This window comes from Acinonyx jubatus, chromosome A1 (assembly GCF_027475565.1).
Source record: "Acinonyx jubatus isolate Ajub_Pintada_27869175 chromosome A1, VMU_Ajub_asm_v1.0, whole genome shotgun sequence".
NCBI lineage: Eukaryota > Metazoa > Chordata > Mammalia > Carnivora > Felidae > Acinonyx > Acinonyx jubatus.
Window position 1 is genome coordinate 143,828,018 of NC_069380.1, and position 18,247 is coordinate 143,846,264.

General features: G+C 37.0%; 1 protein-coding gene across 15 annotated transcripts in view; it reads left to right on the forward strand.

Moving 5' to 3' along the window:
- Nucleotides 1-18,247, forward strand: part of ATG10 (autophagy related 10) — a 427,978-nt gene that overhangs the window by 343,882 nt on the left and 65,849 nt on the right. For all 15 annotated transcript variants that reach the window (XR_003413818.2, XM_053224540.1, XM_053224550.1 and 12 more), the window contains one exon: nucleotides 2,782-2,879. Coding sequence is in view for 14 of the 15 variants with exons in the window: in XM_053224540.1 (XP_053080515.1) it covers nucleotides 2,782-2,879 (98 nt within the window). In the remaining variant the exon portion in view is untranslated. The remainder of the gene's footprint in view (nucleotides 1-2,781; nucleotides 2,880-18,247) is intronic.

The window sequence follows — 18,247 nt, forward strand, 5'->3', positions numbered from 1 at the left end:
GTAATTATCTGTTATTCTAAGTTGAGCAGATCATTTTTTTAATTCCTCTGTTGTAATATGTTAGCTTTTTTCCCTGTAAATTTGGAGTTGTCTGAAAATTTATGTCACATACCCTCAATTCTAGCATCAAATCTGATGAAAATATTTTATACCATTTGTTCTGGGTCTTTCCACATTGCTGCTAGCTGCTGATTATTGCATTTTGTATGAATGGTTACAGCAGAATATGTGGGTTTTTGTCAGTGGTAATATCTGAACCACTTACCCCATCCTTAGGTTGTTGGGTGGAATATTTTAAGGAGTAAAATTAAAATCGTTATTGACATTAAACCCAGCATTCTTCTCTAGGTCTGCAAAGCCTTTCTCTGTCTTAGAGGAAATAAGATTAAGTAGGGTGTCCTTTCATTTATCATTTATTCAGTAAATATTTATAAAGCATTTGCAATGTGTGAGTGATGGGGCTTGGAACTGCACTGTGGGACTATAGTGGGGAAAGAATAAACCTGGTCTCCGCCCTCAGAGTCTGAGGGAACAGCAGGAAGGGCACTTCCACCTCCAGTGCAGTCATGAACTGGCTGCATAATTTTGGCTGTTGTATGGTTCCCAAGACCTTGGTTGCCTTATTGATAAATTGAGTAATTATACCAGCTCTAACATTTTATTCTCCTACGACTTGATTTCTTCTAACTTTGACATCTGAAAATTATTTTAAAAGCATGTCATCTGTTTATAATTTTATTATTTGGTTTACTTTTTAACATTGAAGTACTTAAGATCCTATTCCCCTCTTTGAACATCAGTGCGCACACACACACACACGTGTGCACATACATATTTTGAAGATGTGTAGTGCTTATCTTAAGGGCAAAGTTTGGCCCTGCTCTGTAAATGTGTTCAGAAAACAATATAACACAGATACTGAAGGCAGCTTGTTTTTAACTTGTAGCTAAACATGACATTCAAATGTTAATTGGATGAATAAATCTTGTTCATTTTACAGACATGGAAATGTCAATGAAATAAAACTATTTATCACAAGATAATGGTCTCCTGCCGCCAGATAAATGCCAAGATGAAGATACTTATTGAAAATGTATCAAAATATTCTATTGCTATTTATTGAAAATAAAGGTTGAGGAAAAGTTCAACTTTTCAGGTCAAACATGAGAAATGCCCTGCCTATGGTATTAATGTATTATATCATCAAACACAATGTGCATGGTGTAGGAACATGAGAAAATTCTAAGAAATAATGGCCCTTAAGTGAATCCCTTAGCTTTGTAGTGTGAAAGTTACTGGAGCCGTTCAGTGGGAGCTAGGAGGAGATACCTACTATGTATTAAGCTCTGACTGTGTGCCTGACCCAGTCCCAGGTGTGTTCACTGATGCACACCTGTTCACGTGAACAGAATTTGAAAAGGATAATTATCCTCATTTACAGGTAAGGTTGAAAGCCAGATAGCTTGCAGTCACATAGAGAGTGCTGAATTCAAACAGCAGAGTTCAAACTCAGAATTCAACAACAGAATTCAACAGCAGAATTCAAACTCAGCCTGGACTCCCAAGTCCAGAGATCTTCTCTTACACTTCGCCATCTCTACTTAAACTCCATAAGTCTGAATGAAATACCTTTTGCTTTTGGGGGTGTGGTTTGAGTAGATTATTTCTCTGAGTTTTATTGTAACCTGATGACCAAATACTTCTTCAGGTCTAATGATTTGACGTACTGATGAGCTTTCTTTAAGTGTTATTTTCCACTTGCCTAAAGAAGGGAGCACACTCATAAGTTCTGAGGACTTGATAGCTCTGAGTGGGACAGTAGCATTAAATTCTAGTAGTAAGACCACCTTCTGCCAGCAGTTTGTGCTTTCAAGGTCTTTAGGTAATTTTCTCTTACTACTTTATTTTGCCAATTTAGACACCTATTTCTCTACTAACCTTATGCCATAGTGGCCTTCATAAAATAAATTATTTGGATTGTTATGAATATAGGTGAATTGTCAAAGCTGTTTAAAGAAAGGAAGAGAGAACTCTTGTTCACTAGACATTGTCTTAATCTCTTCATACTGATTCCTTCTCATGTCCCTCCAGCCTTAACTATTCCTTCTCCACCTGTCACAAACACTGGGTGTTAATGGCTCCCTCCTCTGGACTGTCTGAGAATTGCAGTTTTCGTCTTGGCAGTGACCTCTTTCTACCTAGTGTTTTAGTATCAATATACTCTCGATATACTTTGTCATAGTTTCACTAGCAAATGGTACGCTTCTTACTAGGAGAAACTGTGTGCTTTCCTTTTCTCTATTCCCCATGGTACTCAGCAGTGTGATTTGAACATTACAGATATTTAGTCAATGAGAGAGTGAATGAAGCATGTGTATGGTCTTTGATTTAAGAACTAGAGGGAGTATTAAGATTTCAGAGGTATTCGTAGTGCACCCTTGTGAATATGGAAGTCTGTCTACCTGGTCTTTTTCCTATGCTTGTATCTATTAGTCATCTCTAAAATACATTTGGATTTTATTTATTTTTCAGAATTCCTATAGGCAATGAATGAGCAGATAATTTAACTGCTAGATGCTTACAAAGGAGAGAAGCTTGACTGTTTAAATTTCCCTCAGGAAGAAAATAGTAATTCCTATAGCACTCTTTGATACATAAGTAATATGTGTACTAGCAAAGATTTTTTTAAAAAATATAATATTCTTCTAGTAGTTTTAGATAGACACCAAGCACAATTGTGTCAAATGGATTACTGACAGTCTTTACCATACACTTTTGCAGATGGAAGACCTTTAGCTCTGAAGGACATATGGGAAGGAATCCACGAGTGCTATAAGACAAGGCTGCTGCAGGAGCCATGGGACGCTATTACCCAACAGGTTAGAGAATATTTTTATTTTATTATATGTCATTCTTTCCCTCTGCTCGTATTTTCTTCTCGTATTCTCTCCCCTACTCTTTTTGCCTATTTCATTTCCCTATATCCTTACAAATTTCAGTTCAGAAACAGTTTCCTTTAAAACACCTTCTCAGATCCAGAGTTGGTTTAGCCTTCCTGTTATAAACTCTCAAAACATCCTATAATTTTCCGTTATAGTGCTTATCACAATTTTAAATTATATATTTGGATAGTTTTTAAAAAACATATTAATGTCTTTCTTTGTCATTATACCGTGTGCTCCCATGTGGGCAGACCCTGTTTTCTTTCTCTTTATGGTACACCTAGCACTGATACGGTACTTATCATATAGCGAGCGGTCAATAAAAATGTATGAAGGAAATGAGAATAGAAACTAAGTTGGCATATTCACTAAGAAGTACATGATTTAGCTTGTGTCATCTACAGTGCTTCAGAGTTTTACTCATAGGTACGTTTGCCAAAAAATTAACTTTTGATTAATAATAGGTTTGCAATAAGTGATCTGAAAAAAGTAGAGAAAATGCATCTGCAAAAGTAGATATAAAAAGTAGATTTGTAAAAGTAGAGAAAAATAGATCTGTCAATCATATAAGTCATTATTACTGCCTTGCTAAAATCAGCAGTTAATTATTTTAGAAATTTAAAAATACTCCTCACCTTGCAACCAATCATGGTCTCCTTAAAAATGATTTTTACTTATATCAAAAATCTTATTTTTTCCCAGCCTCTGTTAAGCTTAATCAAAGCCTCCTTTAAAAATGACCTTATCAGCCATTAAAATCTTTATGCTCTCTTATGTGTTTGATCATAATAACGACAGTTTACCTTCCAATCAGCATAAGAATCCTTAGTATCTTGTAAGTAGTTCTTTGACAGTGACTCCAAAGGACCATTTTGTAGGTTTTAATTAGGGACAAAACTAGGTTTAAGTACACAGTCCCTGAAATTAATCCTTTCCTTTCCCTTCCCATCATTGCACTCACACATAGATCTAGTCCTGTGGCCTCACCTGGAACAATTAGTAAGCCCTTGAACCTCAGGTCTGCTCCTTCCCTCCCTGCTCCTACCATTAGTCACATCCTCCTAACCATGGTGCACTTATCTTGCCTATGTGTAAACCTGCAGTAGCTTCCAAAAGCCTATGCCATGTGGTCTAAATGCCTGACTGGGGCTCTATGGCTGCCATCCCCTGGCTCCTTCCTACCCTTCTGAGCTGATCTTCTACTCCTACTCCACTCTATATAGCCTCAGCTCCTTCTGAACAAGGCTTTCCATTTTCCAGAAGCTATTCTGTGCACTTTGTTCTTAGAATTCTTTTCAGACTTAAAGACTTCCCTATTGCCTTTTTCTATCTTTATATTTCCTTTTTGTTCTCTCATGTTTCTTTCTTGAAACCACTTCAGCTCACAAAAGTGACCCCCTCTGAAATTCCAGTAGTGTAGACCAGGCATGGGTGGTTGCTATGAAGAAGGATAAAGAGTTATATAAGCAAATCCAATCATAAAGATTTTTGGCAAGAGTGTTTTATTTTATGCAAAGCATTTTATTTATTTAATTTGTTTTTCTTTTACCATTTATTTATTGTTGAGAGATAGAGACAGACAGAGCATGAGCAGGGGAGGGGCAGAGAAAGAGGGGGATACAGAATCCAAAGCAGGCTCCAGGCTCTGAGCTGTCAACACAGAGCCTGATGCCAGGCTCGAACCCACAAACTGTGAGATCATGTCCTGAGCTGAAGTCAGAATGCTTAACCGACTGAACCACCCAGGCGCCCTGATTTTTTTTATTTTTTAAAGGTTATTTTGAGGGAGAGAGAGTGTGTGGACAAGTGGGGGAGGGGCAGAGAGAGGGAGGGAGGGAGAGAGAGAGAGAGAGAGAGAGAGAATCCCCTAAGCAGGCTCCACACCTGGAGCCAGACATGGGGCTTGATCTCACGAACCATGATCATGACCTGAGCCAAAACCAAGAGTCAGACACTTAACTGACTGAGCCACAAAATGCCCCTATGCAAAGCGTTTTAGATTAACCTTTAAGTATTGAGTGCTACGAGTTTCAACTTCCATTGTTCTGCTAGTGACCACAGACTGTCTCCAAATGTATACTGTAGTGTCAGAATCCACAGGACCCAGAAAATGTTTGGTTACAAGAGTCCAGGAAGATGGCAAAAAGTAGAGGCAAAAGATAGATAACAAAGATCCCGAAACACACATGTATTTCACTTTAGTGCCTTTTTTGTCTGTTCCTTTTAATTTCCATTTTGCGTTTTGTTCCTGAGCCCAATTCTTATCCTTTTCCTTTTTCTGCCACTAGCAGCCCTGTTATTAATCTCAGTGCAAGACCATAGCACAATTCCTGGTGATCTGTGTCATTTTGGGTTTTAATTCTATGTGCCTCTGTTCTGACTTGTGACCTATGAACAAGACTTTGGACTCAACTGTATTTTCTTAGTTTCCTAATACCACTTTACCAACAGATTTCTTTCTATTGATAGAATCCTAAGTTGCTAAACCAGCCAAATGAACCAATCTGTACATGGATTGTTTTTAAAGAAATTGACTAATATCTTTTCATTTGTGGATACTTAAGTGGCAGATAGACAGCTTATTAACAGACCATCTTTTTCCTACCTGTCATAGTATAGTAGTAATGATGAAATCACAATAAGCGCTGATTGTTAACACCCAAGCGTGGGGCTCACTTAATGGGAGGGATGGTTGGTATCACCAAAGTACGGCACAACTGTAATATTTAGTTGTTCCTTTGGAACTTGTCTTATGGGGATTGATCTGTGGACAGGTATCCCACTTTTGGCAACAAACTTTGTTTAAGCTTTAGAATTGCTTGTCACGGTGCATGTCCAGTGTTTAAAGACCTTGCCAGGGAAACTCTTTTGTTGCCTTTGCATTCCTGACATGTGAAAGTCATCATGAATATCTCCTTTGGAGGTCTTGGCTTTTAATCCTAGATTTGTTAATGAGTTGGTATTTGCATGCTTTTTTTTGCTTGAGATGTTTGAGAGAGTGGGTCTTCATTTTTGTAAAGCCCATCTGGAGAAAAAGTAGGGTGTCCTCAGTAGGGTAATGGGGATGGTGTGATGCAGCACTAGGGGAGAATGAGCTGATAGAAGATTGGCGACACTGAATGGTAAATAGCGTTTTGCAGAATTATACTAAAGAGCCATTAGCTTGCAGACTGAACGTGATAATAATATCCTGTCCTCCAGAGTGGCTTAAAGACAAAAGCAGCCCTCACATAATATAAAATGCATTTCACTTCATTTTAAGGCTTGATTGTGCTCATATAGTTTGTTGCTCTTCATCTTTAGTAATCACACTTCTGTTCTCTCAGCATTTGTCTTGATGATAAGGACCTGTTCATGTCAGACATGAATGCTCTCTTTTGACGACAAGCCACTAATGAATCTCATACATTTGATTATGGTGATTACTTACCTGCTTTTGTCCAATATTACGAATTACCTATTATCTCAACCCTGTAGCCTAATAAAGAACTTCTGAAAGTAAGTTAACAGATGCCTAGGTTGGATCTGCCCAAATTGGTACAATGAATGTTACAATAATGATCACTCATAGGTGTGGGCTGTTTTAGGTAAAGAACTCCTGTGATCTTGGCACAGACTAAAAGTCATAATATAAGAAAGTATACCTTCAATTTTACTTGAAGATGTGTGTGTTTATGTATGTGTGTGTGTGTAAGTGGTCAGATAAGTAATTGTTTTGTACTAGTTTCTTGTTTGTCAACTTTATATTATGGAAAATTATAAACATATACAAAAGTAGAGGTAATAGTATAATACATTTAAAAACTAATGGTCAATCTTATTTATTTTAGTGTCTTACCCAATCTGGAATTTTTTAAAGCAAATCCTAGATATGATATCTCATCCATAAAAATTTAAGTATGTATCTGTAAAATATAAGGGCTTTGCACCAGTGTTTATAGAAGCTATATCCATAATAGCACAAATGGAAACAACTCTGATGTCCTTCAGAGCATGGAGATTAAACAAAGTGGTACACCCTTACTAGGGAATACTACTAGGTAATACAAAGGAACCAATTACTGATATGCTGACCAACCTGGATGAGTGTCCAGAGAATTATTCTCAGTACAAAAAGCCAACCTCAAAAGGTTGCATAGTATATGATTCCATTTAATCTAACATTTTTTAAGTGACAAAATTATAGATTAGAGAATGAATCTGTGGTTGTTGGGTGTTAGAGAAGAAGGTCTTCCTGGGAAGGAAGAGGGTATGGCTATAAAAGGCAACACGAGGGAGCCTTGTATCAATGGAAATATCCTGTAACTGAGTGCATCAATGTTAGTATCTTGGTTGTGATATTGTACTATATTGTACTATATATATATAAGATGTTACCACTGGGGAACTGGGTGAAGGGTATGAATGATCTTTTTTTTTTTAAATGTTTATTTATTTTTGAGAGAGAGAGGGAGAACAAGTTAGGGAGGTGCAGAGAGAGAGGAAGACAGAATCTGAAGCAGGCTCCAGACTCTGAACTGTCACTGCAGAGCCCAACGTGGGGCTTGAACCCATGAACTGTGAGATCATGACCTCAGCTGAAGTCAGACACTTAACCAACTGAGCCACCCAGGTGCCCCATGAATGATCTTTTTGTATCATTTTTATGACTACATGTGATTCTACAGTTATCTCAAAATAAAAAGTTTAAAAAAAGATAAGAACTCTTAAAAATAACATAGCCACATTTCTATTATCACAAATAAATTAATAATTTCTTAATATTAAGTAAGCAATTGATGCTTAAATTTTCATAATTGTTTTTTTATAGTTTCTTTGAATCAGGATTCAAATAAGGCTTATAAATTAAAATGTTTAACAACCCTTAACACTTTTGAAACTAAGATTCTCATTCCCCTCTCTCTCTTTTTTTCCTCACAAATTTTTGTTGGAGAAACAAGGTTTTTGGTCCTGTAGTATTTGTAGTCTGTTGTTTTGTTGTTATTGTTTTGTTTTATTTTGTTTTGTTTCTGATTGTATCTCTGTGATGTTGTTTGGTGTGTTCCTTCCTGCGTTTTCCTTAAACCTGTAGTTAGACCTGGAGGCTTGATCAGATTCAGGTTTGTTTTTGGGGGCATGAATACTTCATAGATGATTCTGGATACTTCTATCAAGAGGCACATAATGTTTGGTTATCTTTCTTTTTTGTGTTGTTAGAAGCCATTCATGATTATTGCCTAGATCCATTAACTCATTAGGGGTTGCAAAATAGTGATGTTCTATTTCTATCATCCATTATTTATGAGCTGGACTGCTTTATAACAGCAGTTTCCTTCACCAGCTTAGTTACTTGAGGTATGTTTCGTATAGAAAATGCAGGGTAAATGTTCTAGCATTTAAGATAATGAGCTGGTTCTCTAGCATCCTAAGGTGACCAAGAAATTTTTCTTATGTATCTTTGTGGACTTGTGGATGTAAATGTTTTATGCATTTCAATTCATTATAGTAATTATCTTTATGGTTGCTTGATTTGCCTCATGTTTGGCCACTGAAAGTCTCTTTAAGTTGGCCCCTGAGTTATTTTGATATAACCCAAGTAGCTTTTTGGTTTGAAAAGTTGTTGCTGGTTGCCCATTCATGTCGTGCAGTTCATGCCCAGACTAACCCCCCCCATCTGCAAAAGAGGCTTGCTTTCTTTCAGAGCCTTTATCAAGGTGCTGGAGCCAGACAGGGTGAATACCACAGCTTACTAGCTGTATGAATTTGGGCAAATTACAGAAACTCTCTGTGTCTTATTTTTCCATTAAAGATAATGACAGCATCTACCAAGAGTTGTTGGGAAGACTAAGAAAGAGGGTTGCATACAAAACTCATCCTGTGCCATATCTCCTTGCACATATTTTCTAACATCTGAACTGTGTACTTTAAGTTTGGAAACCAAAACTTTTGAGGTACTTTGTTTTTTGATCCCACATGTCTGGGGAAGGCTGAGTGAGTACAAATAAATGAATGGGATTGGGTAGATAAAGTTGGAAAGAAACTCGTTATGTTTCCTTGTGTGATCCCTTATAAGTATATGAGAACTGGATTAAATATTGGCAGGAAATAGAGTTAAGAGGAACCTGTGCAATGCACATTTTACATATCCCAAATACCATTAATTTCATTTTGAAGACTTCATCATGTCTAAAACATGCAAAAATATGGTAATTAATTTCAGTGAGTTTTCATTGTATTTCCATGATAATCTCTCAGGGTAAAAAAAAAAAGAAAACACAACAAAAAACAAAACTCCTTAGACACCTTTTGGTGAAGAGATTGCTTTTGACTCTCGGTGATGCAGGAAGTCACTGGTTAAGGAGTCTTAAATAATGAAGCTTGATGTGTTGCCTCGTGATTTATAATGATGGCTGATAAACTGATGATTTAATTGTGCTTCCTCTAGTAATAATCTTAAGTGCTCAAGTGAAGTTCCAGTGATTGGCTTTCTTCTGAACTCAGTCTCCCTGGAGTCTTTAGGCATCTCTTTTACACAACATCCGATAACTGACTTTTAACTGTTCCTATTTTAAATAATACAAATCAATTAAAACACACAGCTGTTTAACAAAACTTCTCGATGTTGGTACAGGTCTCTGTGGGTATTTCCTGATGGCTCATAATGACATCAATTTAGTGCACCTGGTAGGATCTGTGTGCACTGGAAGTGGCTTAATTCTTAAATGACAAGAAAATTAAGAAGCCTTTTATGGATTGTTGCTGCTGCTTCAAAATCACTGCCAGCACCATTGCAGACTCTTTCATGATGCAGTTTTATTTAAATGGCACTGCAGACACCATGTGATTGTTTTCTCTGTAATTTGCCGCTAATTTGTTGACTCTGGGTTTCTAGGTATTCATTCTGGACATTCATAAGTAACTTTAGTGGGTAGGTTTTATAGTGCCGTAGTGAATGCATCTAGCTTGCAGACTTTTTGTAGAAACTTTCCAGTGTTTTCACAGTACTCAATGATTCTACCACACCGTACTATCTTACGAGAGTAGAATATGCTTTCATCACTGTATCTCATTTTCTTTGGTATCTTAAGATAATGATGACAGTGCTATTTTTCTCTGTCTCTATTAGTAATTATTTCTAGATTGTCAGTCTGCACATGCATTGTGACTTTTAATATTTATTGAATGCTGATGCTGTACTTCACTTTCCATATTCATTTTTTTAATCAATTCAGAAATATCCATTGTCACTTACACTCCACTGTGCTTTTCTTCTTGTGGGGTAAAAAACACATTTTCATAAGTTTTGCTTGTTCCTTAGATTAAGAAGTATATGAAACCTTGTTCTCTTTATCTTTTACTAAATAATTAATTTCTCTCACAATTTTCTTTGATTTTACACCCTGAAATGTTTTTAGAAAGCCTTAACTTTATCCTAGATGCTATTTAGTCACTGGTATGATATTATTTTCTCATCCAACTTTTACTTTTTAAAGTTTTCTGGCCATTAGCCACTAATTAAGTGTTCAGAATAGTCTAAGTAGAATTGGGGGAGGTGTGATTTATTATGTAAGACCCTTGTCTTACTAAATTAATTTCTAAGATGTTTTGTTTTATTCCATTTAAATGAGAGTTCACATAAATAAGCAAGGAAAGCTTTTTTTTAAATAAGTAACCAGCTTATATTGGTATATTTGGGTTTTATTTCTTTAAATTGAAATTTATTTCGCTAGGCAATGAAAACAAGAGACTGGTTAATGTACTTTGTCATATGTATATCTGATTAAGCAGAATATTGCTTGGCTTTTTACCATCACAGTTGCACTTTTGACTCAGCACATGCCTTGACTTTATATAAGACTTTGTTTAAGGAATTTGCCAGCATTTCACTGATCCTTGAAATTTCTCTTTCTAAAAAAGGAGCAGCTCATAAATGTAAAAACAAAATGCCATTTAAAATATTTATAATTAATTTTAATACTAATCTTAGCACATTTCATTTTGATAATTACCATCAATTTTTAATTTTTAATAAACATCTTAGTTCTAAAACTTTATGTTTGAGGAACATTTGTATTCTCATTTCCGGTTTATGAGAAAGAGGTTAATGGTGGGTAGGCAGGAAGAAGCAGCTAGAGGTAGATAGAGAAGCCTGGGGGAGCAGAAAGCAGGCACAAGACCTGGAGGGGGGATGGCAGGTGGACTGTGCAGACACACATATTCACAGGTAGGTTTTGAGTCCCCTGTAAGGGTATAAGCTTCCTAAGAAAGATGCTATTTGTTTCATCTTTAAAAAAAATTTTTTTTACATTTATTTATTTTTGAGAGACAGAGCACAAGTGGGGAGGGGCAGAGAGAGAAGGAGACAGAATCCGAAGCAGGCTCCAGGCTCTGAGCTGTCAGCAGAGAGCCCGACGTGAGGCTTGAACTCACAAACCATGAGATCATGACTTGAGCCGAAGTTGGACACTCAACCAACTGAGCCACTCAGGCGCCCCATGTTTTATCTTATTTTTGACGCCATGGTGCCTGCACACACATATTCTACCATGTAATTATTGCACATTTTTTATTCCACTTCCTACCCTTTACAGATTCTTTTTTCACCTGTTGTTTTCCTGATTCTTTTCCATGTGAGCTGTTATATTCTCCATATTTTATTTGCAGTGTATATTTTATAGTTTAAAATTTGGCCAATAAATAGGGATAATACCAAAGTATATAAAGCAGGTGTACAAATCATTACAATTATTATGTAATATTATCTTTTCAGTATATTAATTCATTTCTACTTCCTTCTATCCAATCTGAATTTCAGAAGTATTTCAAGTGGTATATACACATATAGTCTAATATAATAATGCATATACTATAGCCATCAAAGCAAGTGAATAAGAACTCAGTGATGGAGGGGGAAAGACGCTTGGGACAGAAACATCTAAGCTAAGGGTGATTTCTGAGTTTTCTAGAACAACAAGTAACAAAAAGGGAAAGCCAATTAAATCCGTTGCTTTTATTCTGTTATGGAAGGATGCAGACAAGTTTATCAGGAGAAACAAAATTCTCTTGTGTTAAATTTTAGTAAGATAATTTTACAAATATGAAAAATTAGTCTCCTTTATAGATACCACATAAACCAACTTCAGGAGATGGGGAGAGAATGAAGTCAAGTTGAGGTATTCTGAGAGTTACAGTAATCTATATTGCACATTTGGATATATATGGCAAAGGCCCTTATTAGCAGCTTACTGTTCAGAGTCAGCCTGCAGATGTTTTTTGAGTGCTTTGAAATTTTTTTGAATTTGAATGCCTTTGGACTGGATATGTGCTCTGTAGTTAACCATGGTCACTTCCCCTCCCTATTGCTTCATACCTTGTCTACGCTTATTTACTTTGCCTACCTGTTTTCTAAAGGCATTTGTGTTTGCCTGTTCCTACATTGATACAAGATGCAAAGAAACATCTTAGAGATTCTGTATGATTCTGAATTTGTGAATCATGGTATGTATTTTGGACTGTCCTCAGATAAAAGTGCTATCACCTGGGCTTGCATTTTTAATAATGGCTGTTTTTGTCTGATTAACAAAAGTGATACATACTGATAATGTTTAACAAAATACAAAATAGCAAGAAGAAATGAAAAATTACTCATAATCTCAAACATTCAGTGGTACCATTGTTAACCTTTCAGTGCATAGCTTTCTAATGTATATATATGGGGGCACCTGGGTGCTCAGTTGGTTAAGTGACTGACTTCACCTCAGGTCATGATCTCGCAGTTCTTGACTTTGAGCCCTGCGTCAGGCTCTGTGCTGACGGCTCAGAGCCTGGAGCCTGCTTCGGATTCTGTGTCTCCATCTCTCTCTGCCCCTCTGCTGCTTGCGCTCTGTTTCTCTCTCTCAAAAATAAATAATCATTAAAAAAATTTTAAATATATACATATGTAATATATATATTTACATATATGTATATATTATATATAAACATACACAAATACAAATGAGATTATACTATGCACCTGGTGTTTGAAATTTACATCACAGACATCTTTTTATGTCAATACTTAAATACATCTAAGTTTTCCCTTTTTTTAAGTTGATTTTGTTTATTTTGAGATAGAGCATGCATGTGTGAGCAGGGGAGGGGAAGATAGAAAGAGAGAACCCCAAGCAGGCTCTGCCCTGTCAGCACAGAGCCCGAAATGGGGCTCAATCTCACAAACTGTGAGATCATGACCGGAGCCAATATCAAGAGTCAGACTCATAACCAACTGAGCAACCCAGGTACCCCTAAATTTTCCTTTTAATAACTATGTATAATTCTAAGGCCAATGCCATAATCATTTTAACCTATTTTATATTTTGAACTGAGTTATTTTCCAATTGTTTGTCTTATAAACAATTCCTAAGTGAACATCCTTGTATTTATAATCTGTGTGGTTGTCAGATTATTTGTTTGGAATAAATCCTTAGAAGTCAAATTGGTGAGTCAGTAAGTATTCACATTTAAAGATTTTGTTAAATATTCCCATGTGTACTAATTCTTACTACCCGTAGTATATTAGAGAACTAATTGTCCTAAGTACTCACTGACACTGGTCACAATTGTTCTTCTTAAAGTGGTACAATCTGATGTCAACCAGGCTTCTGACAGGAGTCTTGTACTTGAACCCTGAGTTACTGATGAATAGCTGAAATGTGAATTTTTCTTGCAATTCACTGGCACATACATTTTAGACACTAGGTAAGTTGACATAAGGTCGTAACTAAAGGGTCTGACTTCCATTCTTGCCAACACTGAGCACTGTTTCTGCTGTCCAGAGGCAGCTCACAGGAGTACCTGCCAGCAAGGCTGAGGCTTCTATTTTTATGTAAGCCTTATTAGATTTGCACAAATGATTGAACAGAATTCATGGAAACTTGTAAGTCTTGCTCCTTTAAGTATGGAAGGTAGGATCTTAGAGAGCAAGATTTTTGCCAGCAAGAATTATCAGTTACCCACTGTACCCATTTAACAAGATTGTATGTAATTGAGTAAAACTATATCTGAAGGGGCCTGCCAAGTGATGTAACTATCAATACACTGCCCTGCAAACAATTAAAAGTTAGCATTTTGAATACTTTGAAAGTAGTATCCATTTAGGTTCGAAAGAACATCTTCCAAACTGAAAAATTTGATTTTGGCACAGTTGTGCTTAAACTGTTCCTCCTGGCAATAATTAGCTGCTAGATTAATGTATTCTTTAAATAGAACAAGGTCATCACCACATAGACGGGTGCTTGTCTCTCTGTTTCCTGCCACAGGAAATCAAGTATTCAATTCTTCTAAAAGCCATATGAAAGTGGAAATAAATTTATGTGTGGGGCATGAATGGAACTCTATTATACAACCTTTTAAGATTAGAATTTATCTTGCCTAAAGATTATTCTAGTAATAATAGCTAACATTTATGGAGAGTTTCTCAAGTACCAGGCATTCTTCTGAATACACATATTATTTCACTTAATCTTCTGAACTCTCCTAACAGGCTGAATCTATTCTCCAAACTTTAGAGAAGGAAAAACTGAGGCACAAAGTCATAAGATAACCTGCTAAAGGTCAAACATCTACTGAATGACAGAATCAGAATTTGAGCTTATGACCTAGAGAGCTCATGTGTTAATGACTATTTTGTTTCTCCCACAATGCCAATCTTGTTCTCAAGATGTTATCATATTGAAGATATGTTAAAGTAGATCTGAACCCTTTCTGGGTCATGGGCCTCTGTGAGAATCTGATGAAAACTCTGGAGGCTTTTCCTAGACATATAGTATTTTGCAACCCTAATCAGCAAACCCCTCAACAAGACATCCAAATCCTTGGAACTTGTAATGGCCATTGTGGATTAGAACTCAACATTCACCCTATCCTGCTTCTCTTCTCCCCTTCCTGTACTGCAGACATTGGAAAGCTGAAACATGATTCTCCATCTCCTTTTTGGAGAGGTGTCTGAATTTGATTTAGGTTCATCATATTAGATGCATTTGTGCCGGATTTGGAAGGTAGAGGTGTTGGAGGCTGCACTTTGTTGGAAACACTGCAGGTTGCAGAGGTTTTCTGTATGGCTCCAGCATTGGTCACTAACTTTGGGTGTGTCAAGAGGGAGAGGATGGCCAATCATTTTGCTGGTGTGAATTGCAACAGGTGTGGTGTGGCCCTGGCAATGGCCACAGTAGAGGCAAGTTTCTGATCATGGGAGTGGAGGTGTGATTCTAGAATGACGGATTCCTGATCTGAAAAGAAGCAGTAGGTCCCGTGGTGTCCAATTCTCCAGTATGGATTTGGAAATTATTCTTGGAAAGTCATTTAGAATTTGTTTTTCAACCCTCCCAATGAGGGTTTCAGCTAGTCAGATGTTTGTTGCAACTGAACCTTGATTGCTACAGTAATGTATAGCTGGACCTGAGGATAGCTTTTTTCAACAGGTTGGAAGTTTGGCTCTGAAGTCAGAAATACTTGGATTCTTATTTAAGTTCTACTTATTAACACTGTGACCAAGAACAAATTGTTAGACTTTTCCCCTTCCTCATTTTCAGAATGGGAGATTATTTGTATATGGGGACCATTATAAGGACTACCTTGTTGGGTTGTTGTGAGAATTATGTGAATTCATGCATGTGATCTGTTTAGCATAATGTTTGGCATATAGTTGATACTAAGGATGTGAGTTCTTATTGCCATTAATCCATTAATACTGTGAAAAAGAAAAGTAGTGGACATAATTTCTGATTTGTGTAAAATATAGCACTGCAATAGTCAATAGGATAATTGTGGTCAAGTTTCCTACAGCAGTATATTCACAGGCACAAACTGATAGTTTATTGAGAAAGGAGCTGCCTAGAGTACTTAGGAGTTGTATTTACTTAGTCAACTAAATTAAAGAGTTTTGTAGTTCTCATTCAAAACAGCATTCAAAGAGTTCTCCTTCCTCAGGAGAGAACTTCAGCTATTTCAGTGTGTTGTATTTTATGTGATGGGATTGACACATCATGGGAGCAGTGTCCCAAGGCTGTGAGAGCAGAAGCAGCCCATCTGGGCCTGTGAGAACTCATCTCCACAGCGCTTCTCCCTGAGCCATGATGTGAGCAGCTTCATTCTAAAATCTGTAGTTGTTATTGGACCTGTGGCTAAGCCTACAGCTTCCTATTGAGACATAGATATATCTTAGCATACCCTACAATACATCTAAAATTGAATACTATAGATACTGTCGTCAATTTTTTAAACCACTTGCTGGTAAAAGGAGGTGAATTGAATACATGTCTAAGTAGCTTCCTCTAATCAATATGACCCTTTCTGTCAGGCTTTCTCCCTATCCACTTGCTCATCCCCAGCCTTATTCAATTAGTCGTTAATAACCAAGAATGTAGTGGCCTGTCCCTCAAATCCTCAAACGGCAGTAAGGCAGGTTTTTCAAATTTAGATTTGTTAATATGCAGCCTGTGGGGAAGTCCATGAAAGGGCGGTCAGAACAGTATACACCTTAGATCACAGAAGTGCTTATATAACCCATTTAAAAGGTTCCTAAAGCCTTCCTCCCCCCAACGTGATTTGCAGGTTGTCCCACAATCAAATTAATTTCAAACAGCTGATAAAGGAGAAAATATATTTAAGAGTCCTGTAAAATGATCACTTTTGATCCTTCAAAGTCCATCTCCTACATAGAAAAGATCAACAAAATGCACTTCTTTTCCACATTTTATTTAAATTTTTCACAGGCATGTTTGACATCAATGTTGCCACCAGGAAAGGCTAAATGATCATTAGTGCTGGTCTCTTGAATATGTGGGTGATGTTTCCCCATGGACTTTGATTTAGAAGAATTAAGCTATAACTTGACGCAAATTTGACCATTGATCAAAACAGCTGTCCCTACAGGTGTGAACCTTATAGAACAATCTCAAAACAAATCTTTCTCCTACTGATGAAGCTTTAATCAAATCATGATCATTTTGTGTACTCTGATCTCCAGAAATTATTGTGTCAGCTAATTTGTGTTTCATACTGGCTTCTGGAAATTCCCTTGTGTGAATGGGGTTATCTCAGGGCTATTCTCTGTGTATATTACAGTATTTGTGAGAATGCATGGGGGAAGAGAGGCCATATGTGGGAGAGGCCAAGTAAACAAGATAGATCTTTGGAAACTGCCACCTGACTTCAGTCAAAGTATGCCACCTTCTGGGTTTTTTTGGGTCATTGTAAGGTTTTATTTCCAAAAAGTGTTCTGGTGCTTTAAAATTTTCAAAAACATCTGAGCTAGAGGATATTTTGCATAGATATAATTCAAACAATTGTCAAGTTAAAGCTAGGCAACTAACCTTGCCCTGTTCCTTGACAAGGGGAATTTTAGTTTTGAGACATGCCAGGTCTGTCTTTTGAGAGAGTCAAGTCAGGAATATGTAAGCCTATATTGTTTCTAGCAGGTTGCTCAGAAAATAAAAGCCTTTTCGTCTTAACTGAAATCAGTGTGGCCAGGCCTACCTTTGCATCTGCTGAAGTCATTTTGTGGAGTGATTGAATAAAAATCGTTCTTAGATTCCATAGCCTTGGATGTTACAGAGTTCATTCTGTCAAACAAATGACTTCTAGCATCTAATGATATGACTCAGAAGGAAGATGATCAGAGTGTTTGAATTAATTGGCCATCCTGCCACTTCACAAGGCACAGACTTTTGGCCCCTTGGGTATGTGTGGAGCTCCCTTAGAATAATGGGAAAAAAATGTATCCGGTTAACTTTGGAAATGGAGGATCTTCAGTTTCTATAGCTGCCAGTAGTGTCTCCTTTTTTCTTTCAGCTAACTCAGCCCACGTGTACTTTAGATACGATGGCCAATCTGCAGACCAACATAGCTCAGGAAAATCACCCAGGATGCCCTTTCTTCTTGTCTTGTGCAAAGTCTGCTTTTACTTTTGTCTCATTCCTGCCTGTTTTCAAGTATTTTGTTGTGTAACTGTAATGATGACACCCTCTGGTCCCACGACTTTGGTATTTGAGAGTGATCTTCCTGGTGTACAAACCTTAGCTCTCTCTTGCCATCATTGGCTTTGGTCTTGGCTCCCTATGCTACTTAAGAAAATTTCTCTCTTCTTCTGGCCCACAAACAACAAATGTGTCAGGATCTTCCTAACCATCCCAAACTCTTTTCAACCAGGATTGGATGAAGACTAAAGAAATCTGAAGTGTAGCATAACCAACCAGTCATTCTGAGATGGGAGGTTTGTCTAAAATCACTGATGACTTTCCAGGTGATGGTTTGATAGTTTGGAAATTTTAAGGGCCCTTTATTTT